General features: G+C 43.2%; 1 protein-coding gene and 2 long non-coding RNA genes across 4 annotated transcripts in view; 1 reads left to right on the top strand and 2 right to left on the bottom strand.

Annotated features, from left to right (window-relative positions):
• The window catches only part of LOC110959900 (uncharacterized), a 29,316-nt gene extending 5,229 nt beyond the window's left edge, over window positions 1–24,087 (bottom strand). Inside the window, exons 1-4 of the mRNA XM_051937000.1 lie at window positions 23,994–24,087; window positions 22,783–23,112; window positions 22,383–22,652; window positions 8,035–8,082 (exon numbers count right to left, since the gene is read on the bottom strand). Coding sequence (XP_051792960.1) covers window positions 8,035–8,082; window positions 22,383–22,652; window positions 22,783–23,112; window positions 23,994–24,054 — 709 coding nt within the window. The 5' untranslated portion in view covers window positions 24,055–24,087. The remainder of the gene's footprint in view (window positions 1–8,034; window positions 8,083–22,382; window positions 22,653–22,782; window positions 23,113–23,993) is intronic.
• LOC127530374 (uncharacterized) lies at window positions 563–7,622 on the bottom strand. 2 transcript variants are annotated; one of them, XR_007936989.1, is made up of 3 exons: window positions 7,518–7,622; window positions 7,411–7,439; window positions 563–685 (listed from the first exon to the last, which is right to left on the bottom strand). It is a non-coding gene; the product is annotated as an uncharacterized LOC127530374 (long non-coding RNA). The 2 variants fall into 2 exon arrangements; XR_007936988.1 differs by lacking the exon at window positions 563–685 and adding an exon at window positions 4,741–5,298.
• On the top strand, window positions 20,785–21,696 carry LOC127530375 (uncharacterized). The gene is made up of 4 exons (XR_007936990.1): window positions 20,785–20,856; window positions 20,934–20,989; window positions 21,062–21,129; window positions 21,223–21,696. It is a non-coding gene; the product is annotated as an uncharacterized LOC127530375 (long non-coding RNA).
• Window positions 24,088–26,776: the final 2,689 nt, after the last annotated feature.

Here is a 26,776-nt window from a genome sequence, read left to right on the forward strand (position 1 = left end):
TGTTTCTGAGAAATGAAGGGGAAGTGTTTTGGTGAGAATGAAGTTACAATGGCAACACAGTCTGAGGGTTTTAACCTCTAATGATGACCAGATAACCATCAAACACACATTTCTTTATTTAGACACATTAAAGTACCCATGAGAACAAAGTGGTTCAACAGAAGGAAGGTTTATTATCAGCAGAAGCAGGACATTCATAGAGTAAAATATCCACCACTGACAATGAACACAACACTCTTAGTACACAAAGAAATCAGAAACATAATTGAGCTGAACAACGTCACCTCAGAGGAAACAGACCCAAATGCAGAACACTGTGACAGGCAGGAGAAAATCACTTAGAGGATACTCAGGTTCACTCATGAGGCAGAAAGATGAGGATAAATTAAAGCTCCATATTTACATGCTGAGGTCAAAAATAAAGAACAAACAGGCTCTGAATGCTGGAAAGTTCTGGCAAAGTGCACAAACCCAGTCTGATGGTGGATCAGTGGTATATAAACTGAGGAACTAATGAGGAGGTACAAACTGCTGAGGAGAGAGATTCAATCAATCAGCTGGTCTGAAATGAATAAATCTTATAAAACCTCCAACTGCTCCTCCAAATATATGGTAAGTAGATGTTGATCAGTGGAGTTGAACAGAAGCTGAAGGATCAAAGTCCATCATCTTCATCATTACACACCTGTGAGGAACAAAACAACACAATCACACACACAATCTGACATATTCAACTTCACAACACCAGACTCACTTCTCTGATCTTCCACTGCTCTACTTGGAGCACAAAGAAATCAGATGAACAACTTGACACTAAACATGTTTATTGGCTATGTTGTCCAAAGCAACTTAGAATAATGAGTGAAAACAAAGTCATTGACAATGAATAAGTGGAATTGTCCAGCATGAACATGAGGCTGAATGTACAGTGTTAGTTTGTGGCCTTTTTTAATCCACATTCCTGAATGAAAGTCAGTTTATGAACTCTGATTTTTCTGTTGATTGATGCAAACATGACTCTAATACTCATCATTTCTATAAACTGTTAAACCTGCTGTGTGGAGGAATGTAGCAAATAACACAGAAAACAGAAAAACCCTTTCACATTGGAGCTAGACTTTAATCTGTGGCTCACCCAGACTTCCAATGAGCTTCATCACACATTTCCTCATTCTTATCCTAAACTTCTGTTACTTTTAACGTGAGCTGATCTGTGGTGTCAAACAAGAGTTTCACGTCTTTCTGTCACAAATCAACAGATAACAATTCCAGCGGAGACAATATGAATGTCAGCAGCAACATGTCATCAGAGCAACACTGTGTGTAAATGTGAAGTTTGACCTTCAACAGTCTACAGAAGGTCCAGTAGGTGGCGCTGCACTCAAATGATTCACATGATGACAGCAGACAGAGAAAGTTCCTCAGGATGTGTGAGAATTTTCTCTACAATTATTAACCTTCTGTGACAAAATAACCGCAAATCATGTCTAGATTTTACTTTTCTCAGTGATCAGTCTTGTAAAAAGTGTTTTTTGTCATCTGTTTTCTTTTATCTAAACCTACAGTTTATGTCAACAAACATCACAACACATTGTAAAGAGAAGAAGTTAACTGCAGCTTCCACAGTGAGAAATGAGGTTTATTCCATTTGTTCACTGTCTCACCTTTAGTTCTCGCCCAGATGTTGACGGCCACAGCAGTTGTTATTAGTGCAGCTAAACCCAACGTCACCACCATGATCCTCCACTGACCTGGACACAGAATGAAAACTAATATTTCAGCTGCAGCTTTTTATTCTGCTTAAAACAGGAGAGAAATGTGTGCTTCCAAAAATATGAAAAAATGTAGTTTTGATGTACAGCATTCAAATAAACTATCAGTAATAATTTCATCACTTATATTCAAAGATTCAAAACTGCATGTTAGAGTTCAGGATGTTTCAAATTAAATCATGTTTTTCTTGGATGACAGTTTTGATGTGATCAGTATTGGCAGGGATTAATATGGACTTATTGTTGCTCTGCATCAGATTGTAAACAGTGAAGAAATACTCTTAATGTTTACCATCTAGTTCCATCTAAACCAGTCCTCTGAAATGGAACAACAGTCACTGAGCACTTGAAGAACTGGAAATGTTGTAAAGGTCAAACTGTCTGAGCAGTTAGACTGTGACGTCTTCAAGTCTCTGTTAGATTTCTCCACATTTTCACTCTCTAACACCCACTTCATATTTACAGCTGGACTCAATATAAAACATCTTATCAAATAAACATTATCTTGTTTTCAGCACAATCAGGCTGATTTTGAGAATGTTTGACCTGAAATTTGAAACTGCTGGTTGAGAAACTGTCGGTAATTAACATTATATGAAAGCAGCAGATCCATAAATAAACATTTCAGATGATTTTTCTCTGAATTTAAAGTGATTTTCATATGAAATCCAATCATTTGCAAATGAAACAACATAACCAGGAAAAACAGGCACATAAAGAGTTGATCAGTAACTGAAACTACTCCTGTCTTCTTTGACACCAAAGCAAAGTTTCAGTCTGACATTCATAAAGAGACACAGAATGTACAAAAACATACAGTAAGTTGTTGGCATGGTATCGTGTAGTTTTGTTGTAGCAATTGTCGATCCTGTCATGGTTGTATCAGCTTTTTGGTTGTTTGCAGTTGTTGTTGTTGTTGTTGTTGTTGTTGTTGTTGTTGTTGTGTCCTCATCTGAAAAAAAGAAACAACTCAGCAACCTGTTCAGTCACAAACTGTATGTGATGAAATGTTAAAGCTTCAGATCAGAAAATAAATATTTAAGCTAATTATTCACATCAATAACTTGAAGTGATTTTTAACAGCTGATTATAATCTCAGTTTCTCACCTGATGGATGAAGACTGAAGGTCAGTGGCTCTTTGGTATCCTCTGTAGATACATTACATTTAAACCAGTTATGATATGGTATTGGCGATCCCCAAAAATTGTTCAAAATGTTCACAGTAGCAGAGCAGGAAGACTGTGATGGATAGAAATTTGGGTGATCGTTCTTCACATCTCGACTAGTAAAAACCCACTTCACTGTGTGTCTGCATCGTCCATTTGTCCCCACAGAGCAGTTTAAAGTCACTATATCTGTGTCTTTGTGTTCAGTCACTGGTGAAGATGGATTGCGAAAGAAAAACAAAGTAAATCAGTTTGACTTCATAACTGCAATCACAATTATTGTATTGTGTCAGTATGTTGTTCTCAGAAGACAGTTTGAGATGAAAATGTTGTAAATACTCACCAGTAACAACAGACAGATAAACCCGAGCATCTTGAACTTGTTTCCCTGGTATATACTGTCTGCAGGTGTAATCACCAGCATCTTCAGCTGTAGCTTTCTTTAAAAGCAGAGAACAGTTCTTTGTAAGACTCAGTCTGTCTGTATTGATCTTATTCTTTACTTGTCCAAGAGCAACCAGCTCAACTGCTGCTTGTTCTCTTGAGTCATCGACAAGCCAGGTGGTTGTGTCACAGTTCTGATGAACATCCATCACATTCTCACAAGACAAAGTGACTTCATCTCCCTCTCTGACAATGGAGGAGAGGTCAAGCTGTCTGCTCAGAGCTCCTGAGGATATGACAGAGAAACACAAATTTTAATTTTAATGTCAGATGGTGGATCATTTATGACACATAAGTTATCAAAAGTAAGTTTTAATATGTTTCTGCCTCCTCACTGAATTTCAAGAGTTCACTAAACTCAGAATTTATCTTGTAGGAGCATAGTTAAGAGAAGATCGTCATAGATGTATGAACTATTTTCCATGTATATATTATAAGTGTTGTGAGTCCTTACCACTGAACTGAAGCACCAGCATCAATAGAAGAAACATTTCATTCCATCTAGTTTCCACCATCGTTCCTCTCCGTCTCTCTTTTCTCTCTGCTTCTCATGAAAGTCTCTAAACTGGAGCTTCTTAACCACGGATTTATGTCATCCTTGTAATTGGTGAAGTGACACTTCCTCACTAATGCTTGATTCTTTTTTTCTCTTATGTTCTTTGTTATTCTCTCGCTGCTACATTGTGCAGCTTTTATGCTCCTCCTTTATGGTCAGTGTGTGAACTTGTGAAACTGATGTTCATTTACTTTAACACTATGTAGACAGAAGAATAGATTTCTCTCTGAAATGTGAAAATATTGATGTGAATTTCTTGATCAACAATATTAAAGAGATCAATATCAGAGAGAAGTGATTGCGAGACAGTAACTTAATTCACAGAAAGTAAAGTTATTTCAGAATTTAGAGCCCAGTTTGAGACAAATTGATGCTGTGACAAGAAACACATGTGAAGACTCAACAAGTGCACATTGTTGTTGTTAACTCATTAATTAACTGTTGGTGTTCCAGATGCAGCACATATAAGATGGTCTGAGACCTGTTACTTCCTGATTTTGTTTCTGAGGTATTTTTATGAGAACTGACAGAGCAGTGGTGTTGCAATGGTTACGTTTCTGGACCACTGATCAGAAGGTCAGAGGTTCAGATCGTCATGCAGCCACTGTCTGGCTCTTGAGCAAGGACCTGAACCCTTCCTGCTCCAGGGTTTTCTGTACTATGGTTGACCTTGCACTCTGATATGTGAAAACTGCAAATTTCCCCTTGTGGGACTAATAACGGATATTAAGTGGCTGGTGAGAATGACGGCAACACCGTCTGAGGGTTTTAACTTCTAATGATGACCAGATAAACATCAAACACACATTTCTTTATTTAGACACATTGAAATACCCATGAGAACAAAGTTGTTTATTATCAGCAGAAGCAGGACATCCACAGAGAAAAATATCCTCCATTCACAATGAACAGAAAACACTGTTAGTACACAAAGAAATCAGAAACATAGTCGAACTGGACAATGTCACCTCAGAGGAATTAGATCCAAATGCAGAACAGGCAGGAGAAAATCACTTAGAGGATACTCAGGTTCATTAATGAGGCAGAAAGATGAGGATAAATAAAGTTCTATATTTACATGCTGAGGCCAAAAATAAAGAACAAACAGGCTCTGAATGCTGGAAAGTTCTGGAAAAGTGCACAAACCCAGTCTGATGGTGGATCAGTGGTATATATACTGAGGAACTAATGAGGAAGTACAAACTGCTGAGGAGAGAGATTCAATCAATCAGCTGGTCTGAAATGAATAAATCGTATAAACCTCCAACTGCTCCTCCAAATATATGGTAAGTAGATGTTGATCAGTGGAGTTGAACAGAAGCTGAAGGATCAAAGTCCATCATCTTCATCATTACACACCTGTGAGGAACAAAACAACACAATCACACACACAATCTGACATATTCAACTTCACAACACCAGACTCACTTCTCTGATCTTCCACTGCTCTACTTGGAGCACAAAGGAATCAGATGAACAACTTGACACTAAATATGCTGGTTGGTAATTTTGTCCAAAGCAACTTAGAATAATGAGTGAAATCAAAGTCATTATCAATGAATAAGTGGAATTGTCCAGCATGAACATGAGGCTGAATGTACAGTGTTAGTTTGTGGCCTTTTTTAATCCACATTTCTGAATGAAAGTCGGTTTATGAACTCTGATTTTCCTGTTGATTGATGCAAACATGACTCTAATACTCATTATTTCTATAAACTATTAAACCTGCTGTGTGGAGGAAACAACACAGGAAACAGAAAAACCCTTTCACATTGGAGCTACAGTTTAATCTGTGGCTCACCCAGACTTCCAATGAGCTTCATCACACATTTCCTCATTCTTATCCTAAATTTCTGTTACTTTAAACGTGAGCTGATCTGTGGTGTCAAACAAGAGTTTCACGTCTTTCTGTCACAAATCAACAGATAACAATTCCAGCGGAGATAATACGAATGTCAGCAGCAACATGTCATCAGAGCAACACTGTGTGTAAATGTGAAGTTTGACCTTCAACAGTCTACAGAAGGTCCAGTAGGTGGCGCTGCACTCAAATGATTCACATGATGACAGCAGACAGAGAAAGTTCCTCAGGATGTGTGAGAATTTTCTCTACAATTATTTACCTTATGTGATAAAATAACCACAAATGTGCTAAATAGTAAATTAAATTCAGTGTTTCAGCTCAGATTAAAGCTTTATGACTCCAATCAGTGTTTTTATTCATTTTAATAAAGGTGTCATGTACTGTCTGTACAGCTCTACATCTCTGCTGAAAACAAGAGAAAACTGATAAATGACAAAGATTCTCTTCATATGAGACACTACAGATAATAATGTAATTTTTATTTCATGTACAGGTCAGTCTTTCTTCCATAACATTTCTTCTATCAGACTGGTGGAAAGAAAATGTCCAAAATACATATTGAAGTGTTTATTTTGCTGCAGTGTGTTTACTGCAAATGTGTGAAAAATAGTGCATATTAAATTTGATAATATCTCATTCACAGATTAAAATATTAAATAAGTAGTTGACTAGCGAAGTTTCATGGTGATATCTGTGGTTAAAACATCTAGAGTATTTTCCAATAAAGAGTCAGAAATCTTCATTTCTGTTGCATTTCTGTTACGTCAGACTTTCCAGCTTCATTGCTGTTAATGTTTTGAAGGATTTCATGGGGAATTTGTTCAGATATCATTCATTTATATTGAACTGTATTCATTCAAAAATTGCAGAAATGCTTTTTCTGGCTTTTGATTAAAATCCGATGATAAAAGTAAATATACAAAATTCCCTATTTTACTCTAAGATGTGAAGAAAAAACATATGATTCTTGAACTTGACTTTATACAATCTTCACATTTATTTTCTGAAAATGTATGCAAATTCATGAATATATTTAATCTGATAATACTTCATTTGCATACTAAAAAGTAACTTTTTAGAAAACTTGTTTCAGAAATAACTGTCTGAATGTGATGGATGAGCTGAAAAGTTTCATGTTGACATCTTTTACCTGAAGCCTTAAATCACTCATAGCTGACACTTAACATCTAATTTATACAAGTGGTTGTTGCATGAGACACAATATTTCTACAAGGAGATGCCACTGGAGGTCCTTCAGGACTGTATTTTATGGTGTCATGTAATTTATTTGAACTAATCTTTTCATCTGTATCAATATCATAAAGATATTCACTTCTTGTTGACATGTATGTTGATTTTGATCAATGATGGATTTAGAAGCTGGTTGTTGTATTGGATGAACTGTGGTATACTCCAGCTATTAAAACATTTTTTCCATGAGGATCTCACAAGTAGATACATTTTATTATATAGTATTTCTAGATTTTACTTTTCTCAGTTATCAGTTGTGTAAAAGTATGTTTTGTCGTCTGTCTTCTTTAATCGAAATCTACAGTTTATGACAACAAACATCACAACAGATTGTAAAATTCTGTTTCAAGACTCACCCTGTTTTCACCCGTCTGTGTTGTTTTCCCTGATGAGACAAGAGAAGAAGTTAACTGTAGCTTCCACACGGAGAAATGAGGTTTATTTCATTTGTCCACTGTCTCACCTTTAGTTCTTGCCCAGATGTTGACGGCCACAGCAGTTGTTATTAGTGCAGCTAAACCCAACGTCACCACCATGATCCTCCACTGACCTGGACACAGAATGAAAACTTCACAGATATTTCAGCTGCAGCTTTTTGTTCTGGTGAAACAGGAGAGAAATGCGTGCTTCCAAAAATATTACAAAATGTATTTTTGATGTACAGCATTCAAATAAACTATCAGTAATAAATCCATCACTGATATTCAAAGATGACTGCATGTTAGAGTTCAGGATGTTTCAAATTAAATCATATTTTTCTTGGACGACAGTTTTGATGTCATCAGTATTGGCAGGGATTTTTATGGAGCTATTGTTGCTTTGCATCAGATTGTAAACAGTGAAGAAATACCCTTAAAATTTCAGTCTGACATTCATGAAGAAACAGAGATTGTATAAAAACATACAGTAAGTTGTTGACATGGTACCGTGTAGTTTTGCTGTAGTGTCCCTAATAGCAGATCCTGTCATGGTTGTATCACCTTTTCGGTTGTTTGCAGTTGTTGTTGTTGTTGTTTTTGTGTCCTCACCTGAACAAAAAGAAACAACTCATCAACCTGTTAAGTCACAAACTGTCTGTATGTGATAAAATGTTAAACCTTCACATCATAAAATAAATATTTTAGCTAATTATTCACATCAATAACTTGAAGTGATTTTTAACAGCTGATTATAATCTCAGTTTCTCACCTGATGGATGAAGACTGAAGGTCAGTGGCTTTTTGTTAGTCTCTGTAGATACACTACATTTATACAAGTTATGATATGTTATTGAGGATCCCCAAAAATGTTTCACAAATCTCACAGTAACAGAGCAGGAAGACTGTGATATCTTTATGTTTGGGTGATCTTTATCCAAAGTTTGACCCTTAAAAACCCACTTCACTGTGTGTCTGCACCATCCATCTGTCCCCACAGAGCAGCTTAATGTCACCTTATCACTGTCTTTGTGTTCAGTCACTGGTGAAGATGGATTGCAAAAGAAAGACAAAGTAAATCAGTTTAGCTTCATGCCTGTAATCAGAATTACTATATTGTGTCAGTATGTTGTTCTGAGAAGACAGTTTGAGATGAAAATGTTGTAAATACTCACCAGTAACAACAGACAGATCAACATTAGCATCTTCACCTTGTTGTTTCCCTGATATAATCTGTCTGCAGGTGTAACGACCAACATTCTCAGTTTTAACTTTCTTTATAACCAGAGAACAGTTTGCTGTAAGACTCAGTCTGTCTGTATTACTCTTATTCTGAACTTGTCCAAGAGCAACCAGCTCTACTGATGTTCCTAATTTACCGAAGATCCAGTTGGTTGTGTCACAGTTCTGATGATTATCAACGACATTCTCACAAGACAAAGTGGTTTCATCTCCCTCTCTGACAATGGAGGAGAGGTGAAGCTGTCTGCTCAGAGTTCCTAAGGATATGACAGAGAAACACAAATGTTACTGTTAATGTCAGATGAACAATAATTTATGACACATAAGTTACAAAAGATACATTTTCTGTGTTTCTGCCTCCTCACTGAATTTCAAGAGTTGACTAAACTCAGAATTTACCTTGTAGGAACATAGGTAAAAGAAGATTATGCAATAAAGTGGCATCAGAAGAAAGAGCTTTTTACATATTTCTGTAATAACAATATTATTTGAGTCATTACCGCTGAACTGAAGCACCAGCATCAAAAGAAGAAACATTTCATTCCATCTAGTTTCCACCATCGTTCCTCTCCTTCTCTCTTTTCTCTCTGCTTCTCATGAAAGTCTCTAAACTGGAGCTTCTTAAAAAGACATTTATCTCCTCCTTGTAATTGGTGAAGTGACACTTCCTCATTAATGCTTGGATCTTTTTTCTCTCATGTTCTCTCGCTGCCACATTGTGCAGCTTTTATGCTCCTCCTTTGTGGTCAGTGTGTGAAACTGATGTTCATTTATACTGAAAAGTTCTGCACTACAATTTTAACACTATGTAGACAGAATTGTTTTCTCTCTGAAATGTGAAATTATTGGTGTGAATTTCTTCATCAACAATATTAAAGAGATCAATATCAAAGAGAAGTGATTGTGAGACAGTGACTTGATACACAGAACAGAAACTTATTTCAGCATTTAGAGCCCAGATTGAGACAAATTGATGCTGTGACAAGAAACACGTGAAGAATCAACAAGCGCACATTGTGTCCCACAGTGGATCTGACATCTTTAAAAGAAGGAATGGATGATGTTTGAGGATTGTTAAAGAAGATAAATGCTTCAGTAAAGAAGCTTTTCTTGTCCTGAAATAACATTTAAGTCCAACTCATCACCCATCAGATATTAACTCTTGATGTTTCAGATGCAGCACAGATAAGATGGTCTGAGACCTGTTACTTCCTGATTGTGTTTCTGAGAAATGAAGGGGAAGTATTTTGGTGAGAATGAAGTTACAATGGCAACACAGTCTGAGGGTTTTAACCTCTTATGATGACCAGATAACCATCAAACACACATTTCTTTATTTAGACACATTAAAGTACCCATGAGAACAAAGTGGTTCAACAGAAGGAAGGTTTATTATCAGCAGAAGCAGGACATTCTGTCACAGTTCCGTTCCTCTGCCCTGTCTGTCTAGTTGTCTGTCTGTCTAGTTGTCTCCCATCCGCTTCTCTGCCCTGTCTTTCCCCTGCAGCTCGGTGCCTGAGTGGAGTCTGGCTTCTCCAGCTGACTCCACTCAGGCAATCAACTATCTCCACGGCTCCCGGGCAGCTGACAATCATCATGCTAACGACTCACCTCTGCAATAAATACCGGCTCAGCCTTCCACTCCCTGCCAGAGTATTGAACCTGAAACCATGCAGTTCGGTTTGCTCTCTAGCCTTTGACATTTTCTGTTTGAGTTCCTGCCTTATTTTAACCTTGTTTTTCTCCTGCCTTCACGCAGCCAGCTGTCCGGGAACCCCACTCCTGCCTGGTCCCCCACTCTTGCCTGGAACCCCCACTCTTGCCTGGAACCCCCACTCTTGCCTGGAACCCCCACTCTTGCCTGGAACCCCCACTCTTGCCTGGAACCCCCACTCTTGCCTGGAACCCCTACTCCTGCCTGGATTCCCCACTCCTGCCTGGATTCCCCACTCCTGCCTGGATTCCCCACTCCTGCCTGGATTCCCCACTCCTGCCTGGATTCCCCACTCCTGCCTGGATTCCCCACTCCTGCCTGGATTCCCCACTCTCGCCTGGACCCCCATTCCTGCCTGGATTCCCCACTCTCGCCTGGACCCCCATTCCTGCCTGGATTCCCCACTCCTGCCTGGACCCCCACTCCCGCCTGGACCCCCCCCCCACTCTTGCCTGGAGCCCCACTCCTGCCCAGAACCCCCGCTCCTACACCCTGGCTTTCTCCATCCGCCATTATTCATCCCCTCCAATAAAATCATTCTGCATCTCCTCAGGTCTTGGATGAGTGGCTCTCTGCTCGGGTCCACCAACTTAGATTCGTGACAGAATACTCTGGCCAAAACATGGACCCGGAGAACTCACCGCCAAGGCCGGACCCGCCTACGCCATTTGACATCAGGCAACTTCACCAAACCTTCCGTCTGCTTTCAACCGGTTATCAGAAGATGTGCTCCTAACTCGCCGTCTTAGCCAGCCAGATCTCCCAAGAAGCCCCCGACCCGACCCGGATACTACAATACAGCCAAGCCTTACAGGATGTTGCCGCCACAAAGGCACAATTAAACCACTTTGTCACCCTGCTCAACCAAGTTTGCTCGTCCCCAGCCCAGCCCGAACCATTTTCCCTTCCACCTGTGCCACCAGCCCCGGACCCTGCCGACACCCAGTCCCTAACCCAAGACACGCCCATAGACTTCTTCTCCTCCTGCGAGGAGCACAGCATTTTCTTCAACGTGCTATACGAGTTGTGGGAAAAGTGGAGGGAAGACCCCCCAAGACTCGAGCATAATCCTGGGCCGGAAACTCGTAGACCAGCGACCCGGATTAGCCGACCACTTACCTGCTTACATGCAGGAATTCTTGAGTGCTCCTCTGAGTGACCCGCCTGCTGACTCCCCTGGCAGCCAGCCGGGCCCTGGCTCTCTGCCGCCCGTGGAGCCGCCTGTCGGGCGGCCTGGCCGTCGAAGACGCGGAGCCAGGAGGCGCCATGACCCCCCGGCTTCCGCTCCGGCCCCGGAGGAGTTCCCGGCTCCGCCACCAGTCCCCGTGGAGGTCGACGACGCTCCGCCTCCAGTCCCCGCGGAGGTCGACGACGCTCCGCCTCCAGTCCCCGCGGAGGTCGACGACGCTCCGCCTCCAGTCCCCGCGGAGGTCGACGACGCTCCGCCTCCAGTCCCCGCGGAGGTCGACGACGCTCCGCCTCCAGTCCCCGCGACCTCAGCGGCCTTAGAAGGCCATAAAGCCTTCCCTGAGCCCCTTAGGAGGCTCTGCGCCTTCCCTTCTGCGCCGCCCCCGGAGGGGCCCCTGGATCCTGCGCCGCCCCCGGAGGGGCCCCTGGATCCTGCGCCGCCTCCGCTCCCTGAGGAGGCTGTCGACGCCCCGCCTCCGCTCCCTGAGGAGGCTGTCGACGCCCCGCCTCCGCTCCCTGAGGAGGCCGTCGATGCCCCGCCTCCGCTCCCTGGAGCCTCGGCGGTTTTGGAGGGGCCTGGGGTCTCCCCCAAGTCCATGAAGAGGCCTTGCGCTTCCCATCCTGCTCCGCCCCCGGAGGACCCACCGGACCCGGCTCCGCCCCCGGAGGACCCACCGGACCCGGCTCCGCCCCCGGAGGACCCACCGGACCCGGCTCCGCCCCCGGAGGACCCACCGGACCCGGCTCTGCCCCCAGTCCAGCCTCCAGCCCGGCCCCTCTGCCCTGTCCGGCCCCCGGGCCGTCCGCCGGAGCGGCCCCTCTGCCCTGTCCGGCCCCGGAGCCGTCCGCCGGAGCGGCCCCTCTGCCCTGTCCGGCCCCGGAGCCGTCCGCCGGAGCGGCCCCTCTGCCCTGTCCGGCCCCGGAGCCGTCCGCCGGAGCGGCCCCTCTGCCCTGTCCGGCCCCGGAGCCGTCCGCCGGAGCGGCCCCTCTGCCCTGTCCGGCCCCGGAGCCGTCCGCCGGAGCGGCCCCTCTGCCCTGTCCGGTCCCCGGGCCGTCCGCCGGAGCGGCCCCGCCTGTCTGTCCGGCCCCCGGGCCGTCCGCCGGAGCGGCCCCGCCTGTCTGTCAATCCCCAGGACCGTCCTCTGGAGCAGTCTATACCGGCTTTACCGCCCCCGGGCCGTCCCCCGAACGATCCACCCTGTCTGTCAAGTCCTGGCCCGTCCGGCCGCCAGGCCACCCTCTGAAGCGGGCCCTCCGCCCGGTCCGGTCTCGACCTGTCCCGCCTTCGGGCCGTTCCCCGAAACGGACCCTCCGGCTTGCCCAGCCTCGACCGGGCCGCCCACCGGAACGGACTCTCTGCCCTGCTCATCCACGTTCAGTCCGACCCCCAGGCCGCCCACCGGAACGGACTCTCTGCCCTGCTCATCCACGTCCAGTCCGACCCCCAGGCCGCCCACCGGAACGGACTCTCTGCCCTGCTCATCCACGTCCAGTCCGACCCCCAGGCCGCCCACCGGAACGGACTCTCTGCCCTGCTCATCCACGTCCAGTCCGACCCCCAGGCCGCCCACCGGAACGGACTCTCCGTCCTGCCCATCCCTGGCCAGTCCGGCCCACGGTCCGTCCGCCGGAACGGATCCTCCGCCCACCGGAACGGACCCTCAGGCCCACTCATCCCCAGCCAGTCCGACCTACGGTCCGCCCGCCGGAACGGACCCTCCGCCCTATCCATCCTCGGCCAGTTGAGCCTTCGGGCCGACCCCCAGAGCTACTGCCCTGCTAGTTCGGTCCAGCCCTTCCCTTCACTCAGTCCAGCCCTTCCCTTCACTCAGTCCAGCCCGGCCCTTCCCTTCACTCAGTCCAGTCCGGCCCTTCCCTTCACTCAGTCCAGTCCGGCCCTTCCCTTCACTCAGTCCAGTCCGGCCCTTCCCTTCACTCAGTCCAGTCCGGCCCTTCCCTTCACTCAGTCCAGTCCGGCCCTTCCCTTCACTCAGTCCAGTCCGGCCCTTCCCTTCACTCAGTCCAGTCCGGCCCTTCCCTTCACTCAGTCCAGTCCGGCCCTTCCCTTCACTCAGTCCAGTCCGGCCCTGCTCTCAGTTCAGTCCAGTCCTGTTCAGTCCTGTCCAGTCCAGTCCTGCTCTCAGTTCAGTCCAGTCCTGCTCTCAGTTCAGTCCAGTCCTGCTCTCAGTTCAGTCCAGTCCTGCTCTCAGTTCAGTCCAGTCCTGCTCTCAGTTCAGTCCAGTCCTGCTCTCAGTTCAGTCCAGTCCTGCTCTCAGTTCAGTCCAGTCCAGTCCTGCTCTCAGTTCAGTCCAGTCCAGTCCTGCTCTCAGTTCAGTCCAGTCCAGTCCTGCTCTCAGTTCAGTCCAGTCCAGTCCTGCTCTCAGTTCAGTCCAGTCCAGTCCTGCTCTCAGTTCAGTCCTATCCAGTCCACTCCAGTCCTGCTCTCAGTTCAGTCCTATCCAGTCCACTCCAGTCCTGCTCTCAGTTCAGTCCACTCCAGTCCTGCTCTCAGTTCAGTCCACTCCTGCTCTCAGTTCAGTCCAGTCCAGTCCAGTCCTGCTCTCAGTTCAGTCCAGTCCAGTCCAGTCCTGCTCTCAGTTCAGTCCAGTCCAGTCCAGTCCTGCTCTCAGTTCAGTCCAGTCCAGTCCAGTCCTGCTCTCAGTTCAGTCCAGTCCAGTCCAGTCCTGCTCTCAGTTCAGTCCAGTCCAGTCCAGTCCTGCTCTCAGTTCAGTCCAGTCCAGTCCAGTCCTGCTCTCAGTTCAGTCCAGTCCAGTCCAGTCCTGCTCTCAGTTCAGTCCAGTCCAGTCCAGTCCTGCTCTCAGTTCAGTCCAGTCCAGTCCAGTCCTGCTCTCAGTTCAGTCCAGTCCAGTCCAGTCCTGCTCTCAGTTCAGTCCAGTCCAGTCCAGTCCTGCTCTCAGTTCAGTCCAGTCCAGTCCTGCTCTCAGTCCAGTCCAGTCCAGTCCTGCTCCCAGTCCAGTCCAGTCCAGTCCTGCTCCCAGTCCAGTCCAGTCCAGTCCTGCTCCCAGTCCAGTCCAGTCCTGCTCCCAGTTCAGTCCAGTCCTGCTCCCAGTTCAGTCCAGTCCTGTCCCTAGCTCCGCTCAGTCCAGCCCGGCCCAGTCCTTTCCTTTCCTTTCCAGTCCTTTCCTTTCCTTTCCAGTCCAGTCCAGTCCTGTCCTTTCCTTTCCTTTCCAGTCCTTTCCTTTCCAGTCCAGTCCTTTCCTTCAGTCCAGTCCAGTCCTTTCCTTCAGTCCAGTCCAGTCCTTTCCTTCAGTCCAGTCCAGTCCTTTCCTTCAGTCCAGTCCAGTCCTTTCCTTCAGTCCAGTCCTTTCCTTCAGTCCAGTCCAGTCCTTCAGTCCAGTCCTGTCCTTTCCTTCAGTCCAGTCCTGTCCTTTCCTTCAGTCCAGTCCAGTCCAGTCCTGTCCTTTCCTTCAGTCCAGTCCAGTCCAGTCCTGTCCTTTCCCTCAGTCCAGTCCAGTCCAGTCCTGTCCTTTCCCTCAGTCCAGTCCTGTCCTGTCCTGTCCTTCACTCCAGTCCTGTCTTTCAGTCCTGTCCTTCACTCCAGTCCTGTCTTTCAGTCCTGTCCTTCACTCCAGTCCTTCCCTTCTCTCAGTCCAGCCCTGTCCTCAGTTCCGTTCGGTCCAGCCCAGTCTTAGTTCATTCCCTCTCCCGTTCTCCCTTCCTGTCTGTTCCCCTCGTTTTTTCTGTCCTTTTGGTTCCTTCCGCCCTGTCTGGTCCCTGTGTCTGTCTGCTCCCTGGTTGCCCCAGTGGGCCTCTTTGGTTGGGTCCATGGGGCGCCGGGAGGCGCCCGTTGAGGGGGGGGTACTGTCACAGTTCCGTTCCTCTGCCCTGTCTGTCTAGTTGTCTGTCTGTCTAGTTGTCTCCCATCCGCTTCTCTGCCCTGTCTTTCCCCTGCAGCTCGGTGCCTGAGTGGAGTCTGGCTTCTCCAGCTGACTCCACTCAGGCAATCAACTATCTCCACGGCTCCCGGGCAGCTGACAATCATCATGCTAACGACTCACCTCTGCAATAAATACCGGCTCAGCCTTCCACTCCCTGCCAGAGTATTGAACCTGAAACCATGCAGTTCGGTTTGCTCTCTAGCCTTTGACATTTTCTGTTTGAGTTCCTGCCTTATTTTAACCTTGTTTTTCTCCTGCCTTCACGCAGCCAGCTGTCCGGGAACCCCACTCCTGCCTGGTCCCCCACTCTTGCCTGGAACCCCCACTCTTGCCTGGAACCCCCACTCTTGCCTGGAACCCCCACTCTTGCCTGGAACCCCCACTCTTGCCTGGAACCCCCACTCTTGCCTGGACCCCCCCCCCCACTCTTGCCTGGAGCCCCACTCCTGCCCAGAACCCCCGCTCCTACACCCTGGCTTTCTCCATCCGCCATTATTCATCCCCTCCAATAAAATCATTCTGCATCTCCTCAGGTCTTGGATGAGTGGCTCTCTGCTCGGGTCCACCAACTTAGATTCGTGACACATTCATAGAGTAAAATATCCACCACTGACAATGAACACAACACTCTTAGTACACAAAGAAATCAGAAACATAGTCGAACTAAACAATGTCACCTCAGAGGAAACAGACCCAAATGCAGAACACTGTGACAGGCAGGAGAAAATCACTTAGAGGATACTCAGGTTCACTCATGAGGCAGAAAGATGAGGATAAAATAAAGCTCCATATTTACATGCTGAGGCCAAAAATAAAGAATATACAGGCTCTGAATGCTGGAAAGTTCTGGAAAAGTGCACAAACACAATATGGTGGTGGATCAGTGGTATATATACTGAGGAACTAATGAGGAAGTACAAACTGCTGAGGAGAGAGATTCAATCAATCAGCTGGACTGAAATGAATAAATCTTATAAAACCTCCAACTGCTCCTCCAAATATATGGTAAGTAGATGTTGATCAGTGGAGTTGAACAGAAGCTGAAGGATCAAAGTCCATCATCTTCATCATTACACACCTGTGAGGAACAAAACAACACAATCACACACACAATCTGACATATTCAACTTCCCAACACCAGACTCACTTCTCTCATCTTCCACTGCTCTACTTGGAGCACAAAGGAATCAGATGAACAACTTGACACTAAATATGCTGGTTGGTAATTTTGTCCAAAGCAACTTAGAATAATGAGTGAAATCAAAGTCATTATCAATGAATAAGTGGAATTGTCCAGCATGAACATGAGGCTGAATGTACAGTGTTAGTTTGTGGCCTTTTTTAATCCACATTTCTGAATGAAAGTCAGTTCATGAACTCTGATTTTCCTGTTGATTGATGCAAACATGACTCTAATACTCATCATTTCTATAAACTGTTAAACCTGCTGTGTGGAGGAATGCAGCAAACAACACAGAAAACAGAAAAACCTTTTCACATTGGAGCTACAGTTTAATCTGTGGCTCACCCAGACTTCCAATGAGCTTCATCACACATTTCCTCATTCTTATCCTAAACTTCTGTTACTTTTAACGTGAGCTGATCTGTGGTGTCAAACAAGAGTTTCACGTCTTTCTGTGACAAATCAACAGATAACAATTCCAGCAGAGACAATATGAATGTTAGCAGCAACATATCATCAGAGCAACACTGTGTGTAAATGTGAAGTTTGACCTTCAACAGTCTACAGAAGGTCCAGTAGGTGGCGCTGCACTCAAATGATTCACATGATGACAGCAGACAGAGAAAGTTCCTCAGGATGTGTGAGAATTTTCTCTACAATTATTTACCTTGTGTGACAAAATAACCACAAACGTCAACATGAATTTTTTTATTTTTTTTATTTTTTTTTACAAAATGATATCAAAGATATGGAATGTAAAAATGAAGTGACTTTAAAGTGATAGATGTGATTTTGGTCTAACATCTGTATCTGGTAGGTCCAGTTACTGGTGAATCAGTACTTCTGGCTATAACTACACAATGAGGACATAACTCATTAAACAACTCAGAGTAAAAGTTCATGAAAAGCAGGAAAGAAAATTTTTAAGCCACTCAACATCCCTTTGGGTACTGTTAAATCCATCATTAAGAAACAGAAGCATTGCATTAATCAGCTCATCCTCAAAAACAGTGACCGAGCAAGAAAGAGACGAATGAGGGAGGCCACCAAGACAACTATGACTCTTCTGAAGGAGTAAGAAGCTTCAGTGGCTGAGATGGTAGAGACTGTTCATACAAAGGTCATCTCTTCTTCACCAGTCAAAGCTTTATGAGATTAGTGGCAACAAGAAAGCCACTGCTAAAAAAAGCTAACATTAAATCTTATCTTGAGTTCACCAGAAGGCATGTAGGAGAGTCTGGAGTCATCTAGAAAAGGTTCTTGGGTCGGATTAGAACAAAATCATGCTTTTTGGTGATCAGACACTGTTTGGCAGACGCTCAACACTGCACATCATCACAAACACAGCATCACCACTGTGAAGCACGGTGGTGGCAGCATCTTGATGTGGGGATGAATGTTCTGGACTGGTGAAGTCAGTGCTCAGACCTCAGTCCAACTGAGAATTTATGGCTATTTACTCACCAACCCCATGCAACCTGACAGAACTTTAATAGTTTTGCAAAGAAGAATGAGGTCAAATTTCAGTGTCTGGATGTTCAGGTTGACTAAGATCTTTCCACACAGGCTCAATGCTGGAACTGAGGCAAAAGATTTATCTACTACGTAAATACTGAGTGAAATCATCTCATTTAAAAAAAAAATCTTTGTCAAAAAAGCCAAATTATATTGACCATGAATTCATCTTAAAAAGCAGTTTGGAGGGAAAATGTCAGTGGTGGGTGAAAACATTTCACAGTCACTCTATATACAGTCTCACCTTTAGTTCTTGCCCAGATGCTGACGGCCACAGTAGTTGTTATTAGTGCTGCTAAACCCACAGCCACAATGACAATCCACTGACCTGGAGAGAGAATGAAAACTTAACAAATACTGTGTTTAAAATCTGCAACAATACGAATAGAGATACATGTGTTTTCAAAAATATGGGACATCTTCAAGTCTCTTTTATGCTTCTCTATTTTCGGGCTCAAACACCCACTTGACTGTGCGTGTACTCTCTCAGATGTTACCACGGAGCACTTTAATATCTTTGTATCCTCATCCTTATGTTCAGTCTATGGTGTCTACACTATTGAACTCACTATTGAACAGAACAGCAGTTTGCTCTATGAGGCAATCAGAGCAACACAACTAATTCCAAGAACTTTTGTTAAAGCTGCAAATGTGATGGAAGACTGTTTGAGAAGACAGCCAACCCAAAGCTTTCATCCAAATGGAACATCTGCATCAGACATGAGGAGAGACTGTCACTTCTGAAGATAATCGCACATTTGGAGAAGAGGAAACTGAACTTTTTTCTGGGACCTCTGCTACCAAATGGAACCATATGAGGTGAACACATCACGTATGAAGTCATTTCAGTCATAGGTTCAATGAGGTTTTAGATCTGTAACCACAGCAGGTAGTTAACGGCTGGATTTATACTACTGTTCAAAAGTTTGGGGTCACCCAGGCAATTTCATGTTTTCCATGAAAACTCACACTTTTGTTCATGTTCTAACATAATTGCGCAAGGGTTTTCTAATCATCAATTATCATTTCAACACCATTAGCTAACACAATGTAGCATTAGAACACAGGAGTGATGGTTGCTGGAAATGTTCCTCTGTACCCCTATGGAGATATTCCATTAAAAATCACCTGTTTCCAGCTAGAATAGTCATTTACCACATTAACAATGTCTAGACTGTATTTCTGATCAATTTAATGTTATCTTCACTGGAAAAAAACGGCTTTTATTTCAAAAATGAGGACATTTCTAAGTGACCCAAACTTTTGAACGGTAGAGTATGTGTTTAAGAAATTAACTCAAAGTAAGTTCTAAAGGTATTTGGCCTCTGACCTCACCTAGACAGAGAAGCTCAAGACCCTTGCTTGTGGTGAATACATCCATGATTGGTTAGATGCTGTTTTAAATTTGGCTTGAAAACCTTCTTTTTTAAAAGAAGTTACTGGAATGCAGCAGGAGCTTTTTGAAGTCAACCTTTAAAGGGTTCCATTACCAAGGATTCTACTGTGATGAGAGCTTTTCTTTGCTATATATCAGGCTTTCTGCATAAACTTTTTCAATGTAATGGCACAAATGTTTTTCTAATTATGAGTTTTGACTTAGCATTTTAACATGAGCACTTTTGCAGTGCAGCTATGCAAAGATACCATTCTGTCTCTGTTTTACTGAACCCACTCATCCAGCTGATCTTCACTGATTTGTTCTGCAGCTCGATCTCCCCTCATCCTAATGTCACAAGTTGATCCTGCAGCTGTTTTAAAGGCTATGCAAGTATCATTTTCTCTCTGCTGAATGGGGGAGTTTAGAAATTAAAGTTAGATTCTCAATTTCAATCTAATACAAAATTGATCACCGCTCTACCAGCTGCTTCCAGTGATGATCATGAAATTTTTTTTTAACTTACCTGCATTAATTTATTGACAGACTGTTGTTTTTTGAGTCACTGTTGTTGTTTAAAAATGCATTATCAAGTAAATATTTGCTTGTTTTCACACAATCGGACAGATTGAGAGAAAGTTGGCCTTAAATCTGAAACTGTTCAGTGAGAAAGTGTGTATGTGTGAAGCAATATTTAAGTAGTCAATTTAAAGTGACTTTCATATGAAATCCAGTCATTTATGAGTGAAACAAGACAAATCAGAACAAGAAGTTTTACCAAACTTGGACCGCCCAGCGACAAAGATGACCCATGTGACCTTGAAAATGAGGTCAAGGTCAACAAATGTGAACTTGACCTGTGTGTTATTATGGTACACCTGTGTACCAAATATGGTGAGGCTACATCAATATTGTATGGAGTTATCGTGCGGAAACCAAATTGTTACAGACAAACAAGCAAGCAAGCAAGACCATGCGGCTGAAAACAATACCTTCCGGAAAACGGAGTTTTGCTGGGCGGTAAAAAATACACACAAAGGGTTTATCAGTAACTGAAAGTAGTTGTGTCTTCATCAAAATTGTGGCAAATGTGGCAAGACGCAGGATTGCACTCCCTGCCACTAGGGTTAGTGTGACCATCAATTAGTGGCATTGGCCCCTCTTTCTGCCTCTCTTCCTCTTCCTCCTTTATGGAGCCGGCAAGCCTCCGTGTGAGTGAGTGTGGACATGTTGCTGTGCAGCGTGGAGCAGTGTTGGCATTTTTAATCAGGTAGGCATTGTGTTGTTTTACTTTGTCCATTCGGCCACCTGGGCGTTGTTTAACTACGGTCTGCTCCGTGAGTGCAGCGTGGCATACCTGAGGGCTAGACTGTGGAGCTTGTGGGTGCAGCACGTTCCCGTGGGTAAGGTTGTTTCCTTGTGACACCTGGCTGCTGTTAGTCTGGTGTGAGACAATAACAATTGTTTTCTCCCAGCCATTACCAGCTGAGCCTGGGCTGCGGGCCTCCTCTGTCGCTGTCCGACCAGTCAGCCTCACTCTCCGGTAGGAATGTTTTTGTTCCCTAATTTTGAGTGGTTGGTTTTGTTTCCTGGTTTGTTTGTGATTTATTTGTTTGTTTGTTTTTTTAAATTGCAGCGTGTGGCACTCCTTGGCCGCCACCAACGCTGCTGTCTTGGCTCTCTTTTTTTGGAGTGGTGGTGTCTTCTCTCCGGTGCTGCTGCTGTTAGGGCAGGCTGGGGATTGGCTGGGGCCGCATGTGTGCCAGACACCGCCGCTGTGGAGATTCTGGCTCTCTTTCTTAATGTTGCAGACATCTTTATTTGCTATGTTTGTCGTATTTTTTTGTTAGCTTTTCATTTGAATCCCTGTTTTGTGGAGTTTATATTTGGATTTGTTTTTTCTACTCTGCTTCTTATTTTTGGATTATTTGCTCAATTGTGGGTTTTGGTTTGAGATTAGTTTTCTTATGTTGTGAATAATTTGTGTTAACTCTGGTTTTGATTAACTGTTTTTGTTGTTTGTTTTTTTTTCCTTTTTGGGGGTTGCTGTGTTTGTTATTAGTGGTGTGAGGGCTGCCCATTACATGTTTTAATTGTGTGGGGTTTTTTTTTGTTTGTTTTGTTTTTTTTTCCTGTTGGCAGGTGCTGAGGGCCCCGGAGCGGCAGCGGTCCCCTGGTGGTGGTCCTTTTATCACTTTTATGTTGCTGTGTAGTCTGGATTTCTCATCCCTTTTTTGTTACTGCTGTCATGGTAAGCCTCAGCCCCTGTAGTTGGTTATTTCTTTTGGCAGCTCCCACACCACATCTTATGATTTAGTCTGTTTGTTTTAATCCACTTTGTTTAATAAAGTATTTTAAGTTTGCTGTGAAATCACGTCCTCCAGTCTGTGGATTTCATTTCGATCTGCGTGCCTACCTCTATTGTGAGTTGTTTAAATATATCTTGGGGTGTAAGTCCCCAGGTGGCGTTGTCTATCCATTCTCTCTTAGCCCACTTTGCCACACAAAGTTTCAGTCTGACATTTATAAAGAAACAGAGTTTGTATAAAAACATACTGTGTAGTTTTGCATATCCTGTCGTGGTTGTATCATTTATGTCATTTGCAGCTGCAGTTGTTGTTGTTGTGTCCTCACCTGAACAAGAAGAAACAAGTCAGCAACCTGTTCAGTCACAAACTGTCTGTTTGTGATGAAATGTTAAAGCTTCAGATCAGAAAATTAAAAATACAGCAAATTATTTACATCAATAACTTGAAGTGATTTTTAAAACGGCTGATTATAATCTCAGTTTCTCACCTGATGGACGAACACTGAAGATCAGTGGCTCTTGGGTATCCTCTGTAGATACACTACATTTAAACCAGTTATGATATAGTATTGGTGATCCCCAAACATCACTCAGAAAGCTCACAGTAGCAGAGCAGGAAGACTGTGATGTCTTTATGTTTGGGTGATCTTTATCCACAGTTTCACCCATAAAAACCCACTTCACTGTGTGTCCACATGGTTCATCTGTCCCCACAGAGCAGTTTAAAGTCGCTATATCAGTGTCTTTGTGTTCAGTCACTGGTGAAGATGGATTGCAAGAGAGACAAATAAATCAGTTTGACTTCATGACTGCAATCAGAATTATTGTATTGTGTCAGTATGTTGTTGTGAGAAGACAGTTTGAGATGAAAATATTGTAAATACTCACCAGTAACAACAGACAGATCAACATTAGCATCTTCACCTTGTTGTTTCCCTGATATAATCTGTCTGCAGGTGTAACGACCAACATTCTCAGTTTTAACTTTCTTTATTACCAGAGAACAGTTTGCTGTAAGACTCAGTCTGTCTATATTGACCTCATTCTTAATTTGTCCAAGATCAACCAGCTCTACTGCGAAAAGCATTTTTGATTTAGCAAAGATCCAGGTGGTTGTGTTACAGTCATGATGATCATCAACAACATTCTCACAAGACAAAGTGGCTTCATCTCCCTCTCTGACAATGGAGGAGAGGTCAAGCTGTCTGCTCAGAGCTCCTGAGGATACGACAGAGAAACACTAATTTTAATGTCAGATGGAGGATAATTTAACACATAAGTTATCAAAGGTAAGTTTTAATATGTTTCTGCCTCCTCAGTGAATTTCAAGAGTTAATTCAACTCAGAGTTTACTTTGTAGAAACATAGTTAAAAGATTGTTATATATTATTCTGTTTGCTCAGAGCTCCTGAGGATACGACAGAAAAACAATATTGTTAATGTCAGATGGAGGATAATTTATGACAGGTCTGTGTTTGAACAAGTTTGCACTCATTTCACAATTTTGCAGCCTCCAGAAGGGAGAAATGCGAAAGTTTGATCAATACCGTTTAGATTTTTTGCACAAAATTGTGTATTTAAAACAGTGGAGTCATCTGCTTTCCCAGCAGTAATGGATCTTGATGATGGTAAAGTGAACAAAGTTCAGACTGACTGAATAACTAAGTGATTTTCTCATGTACACTACCAGTCAAAAGTTTAGACATCTTCTCATTCAATGGTTTTTATTTAATTATTTTATACATTATAGATTAATACTGAAGACATCAAAACTATAAAAGAATACATGTGGAATTATGTTGTAAACAAAAAGTATTAATATTCAGGATTAATCTACAATGTAGAAAATAATACAAATAAATAAAAACCACTGAATGAAAAGGTGTGTCCAAACTCTTGACTGGAACTGTATATATTTTTCTGTAATTCTGTTATAAAGTTGAATACCTGCAATGTTTTTCTTGCCTGTGATAAACAAAAATCCAACAAACTGATCAATGACAAAACTCGTCATGTTTGCCATTTATTGGCCAAAATTTAAATTTGTCATTTGTGTTTTAGGAAAGCATGAAGTAGCAGCAAAAATCCCAAAGACTCACCAGTAAACTGAAGCACCACGATCAGAAATAAAGACATTCCAGTCCATCTGAATTCAATCATTGTGCTGCTCTGCCTCAATATCTGAGCGCTCTCTGCATACACACGTGGACAAAATTGTTGGTACCCCTCAGTTAAAGAAGGAAAAACCCACAATTCTCACTGAAATCACTTGAAACTCACAAAAGTAACAATAAATAAAAATTTATTGAAAATTAAATAATCAAAATCAGCCATCACTTTTGAATTGTTGATTAACATAATTATTTAAAAAAACAAACTAATGAAATAGGGCTGGACAAAAATGATGGTACCCATAACTTAATATTTTGTTGCACAACCTTTTGAGGCAATCACTGCAATTAAACGATTTCTGTATTTGTCAATGAGCGTTCTGCAGCTGTCAACAGGTATTTTGGCCCACTCCTCATGAGCAAACAGCTCCAGTTGTCTCAGGTTTGATGGGTGTCTTCTCCAAATGGCATGTTTCAGCTCCTTCCACATATGTTCAATGGGATTCAGATCTGGGCTCATAGAAGGCCACTTTAGAATAGTCCAACGCTTTTCTCTCAGCCATTCTTGGGTGTTTTTGGCTGTGTGTTTTGGATCGTTGTCCTGTTGGAAGACCCATGACCTGCGACTGAGACCAAGCTTTCTGACACTAGGCAGCACATTTCTCTCCAGAATGCCTTGATAGTCTTCAGATTTCATCGTACCTTGCACACTTTCAAGACACCCTGTGCCAGATGCAGCAAAGCAGCCCCAAAACATTACTGAGCCTCCTCCATGTTTCACCGTAGGGACAGTGTTCTTTTCTTGGTATGCTTGGTTTTTGAGTCTATGAACATAGAGTTGATGTGCCTTACCAAAAAGCTCCAGTTTGGTCTCATCTGTCCAAAGGACATTCTCCCAGAAGCTTTGTGGCTTGTCAACATGCATTTTTGCAAATTCCAGTCTGGCTTTTTTATGAGTTTTTTTCAGCAGTGGTGTCCTCCTTGGTCGTCTCCCATGAAGTCCACTTTGGCTCAAACAACGACGAATGGTGCGATCTGACACTGATGTACCTTGGCCTTGGAGTTCACCTTTAATTTCTTTGGAGGTTGCTCTGGGCTCTTTGGATACAATTCCAACGATCCGTCTCTTCAATTTGTCATCAATTTTCCTCTTGCGGCCACGTCCAGGGAGGTTGGCTACTGTCCCGTGGGTCTTGAACTTCTGAATAATATGAGCCACCGTTGTCACAGGAACTTCAAGCTGTTTAGAGATGGTCTTATAGCCTTTACCTTTAAGATGTTTGTCTATCATTTTTTTTCGGATGTCCTGGGACAATTCTCTCCTTCGCTTTCTGTTGTCCATGTTCAGTGTGGTACACACCTTTTCACCAAACAGCAGGGTGACTACTTGTCTCCCTTTAAATAGGCAGACTGACTGATTATGAGTTTGGAAACACCTGTGATGTCAATTAAATGACACACCTGAGTTAATCATGTCACTCTGGTCAAATAGTTTTCAATCTTTTATAGAGGTACCATCATTTTTGTCCAGGCCTGTTTCATTAGTTTGTTTTTTTAAATAATTATGTTAATCAACAATTCAAAAGTAATGGCTGTTTTTGATTATTTAATTTTCAATAAATTTTTATTTATTGTTACTTTTGTGAGTTTCAAGTGATTTCAGTGAGAATTGTGGGTTTTTCCTTCTTTAACTGAGGGGTACCAACAATTTTGTCCACGTGTGTATGTTGAAGATATCACTGTGACCTGAATGAATGTTGTATCTTTAATCTGTTTTGTTGGTGTTGACCACAGGTAGGTGGAGTTATCAGTTTCTCATTTCTTTTGAAATTCATCAGTCATTGTTGTTACTTAAAGACATAAACACCAAAGAAACAAGCACCAAGACATGATGAATGTTGTTTTGTCGCTGTGAAACCACTCCTTCATATGACAAGGCGATGATCTGTCCTAACTCTAAGTTCCTTATTCTGGAGTGAGTTTGTGCAACAATTTTCCACCTGTCATTTCCCGTTTTTGTCTCTTCTGCAAAAACAAAACCACATCTTGGTTTGTTTGTTTGTTTATAGGTGTTGTTTTTCAAATTCTATTTACAGTCTTCAGCTTCAATGTTAACTCTGATATCATTCATATCAAATGTAAAGTTTCTGTATCTGTGAGATCACATTTTCTTCAACTCTAACCAGCCATTCCATTCTTTCTGACTGTAAACAGGATGTAGAATGTCTAAATAAAGAAAAATTAAGGAAGAAAGCTTGATGAAATCTCTAATTATAGGGGCTATAGTGATTAGACATTTGTACAGTCATGATCCCAAGAAGATGACTCCTATAAAACTGGAGATCTCCTCATATCATGATGTGAGTTTTACGTCAGTTTTGGTTCAGACCTTCGTCTTATCATGAATTTTCATCATGTTGGTAGCTCTGTGGTACTGTCAACACTTTGCCCAGTACTTGGTATCTGACCACATTTCCATCAGCTTCTGCTGTCTTTTGTGTTTGGTGTGAGTTCCTTGCATGTTATCACAAAGATGGAGCAATCCTGGTGAGACATTGTTCATATTTAGTAAAGGCCTTACACAGTTCATAGCAACATTGAGGTTTTTCAGCAGTTTGTGCTACAGTAGAGCTTCTGTGGAAAGCATCAGGCAGCTTTGGATGCTCATGATCCTGTGACTGATTCACCAGTTTACCAGGAACAGCGTCCTGCAACAAACACATCTACGTCAGGAAACAGTGTGTTCCAATATCCATACTACCAATATACAT

This window comes from Acanthochromis polyacanthus, chromosome 16 (genome assembly GCF_021347895.1).
Source record: "Acanthochromis polyacanthus isolate Apoly-LR-REF ecotype Palm Island chromosome 16, KAUST_Apoly_ChrSc, whole genome shotgun sequence".
Classification (NCBI taxonomy): domain Eukaryota; kingdom Metazoa; phylum Chordata; class Actinopteri; family Pomacentridae; genus Acanthochromis; species Acanthochromis polyacanthus.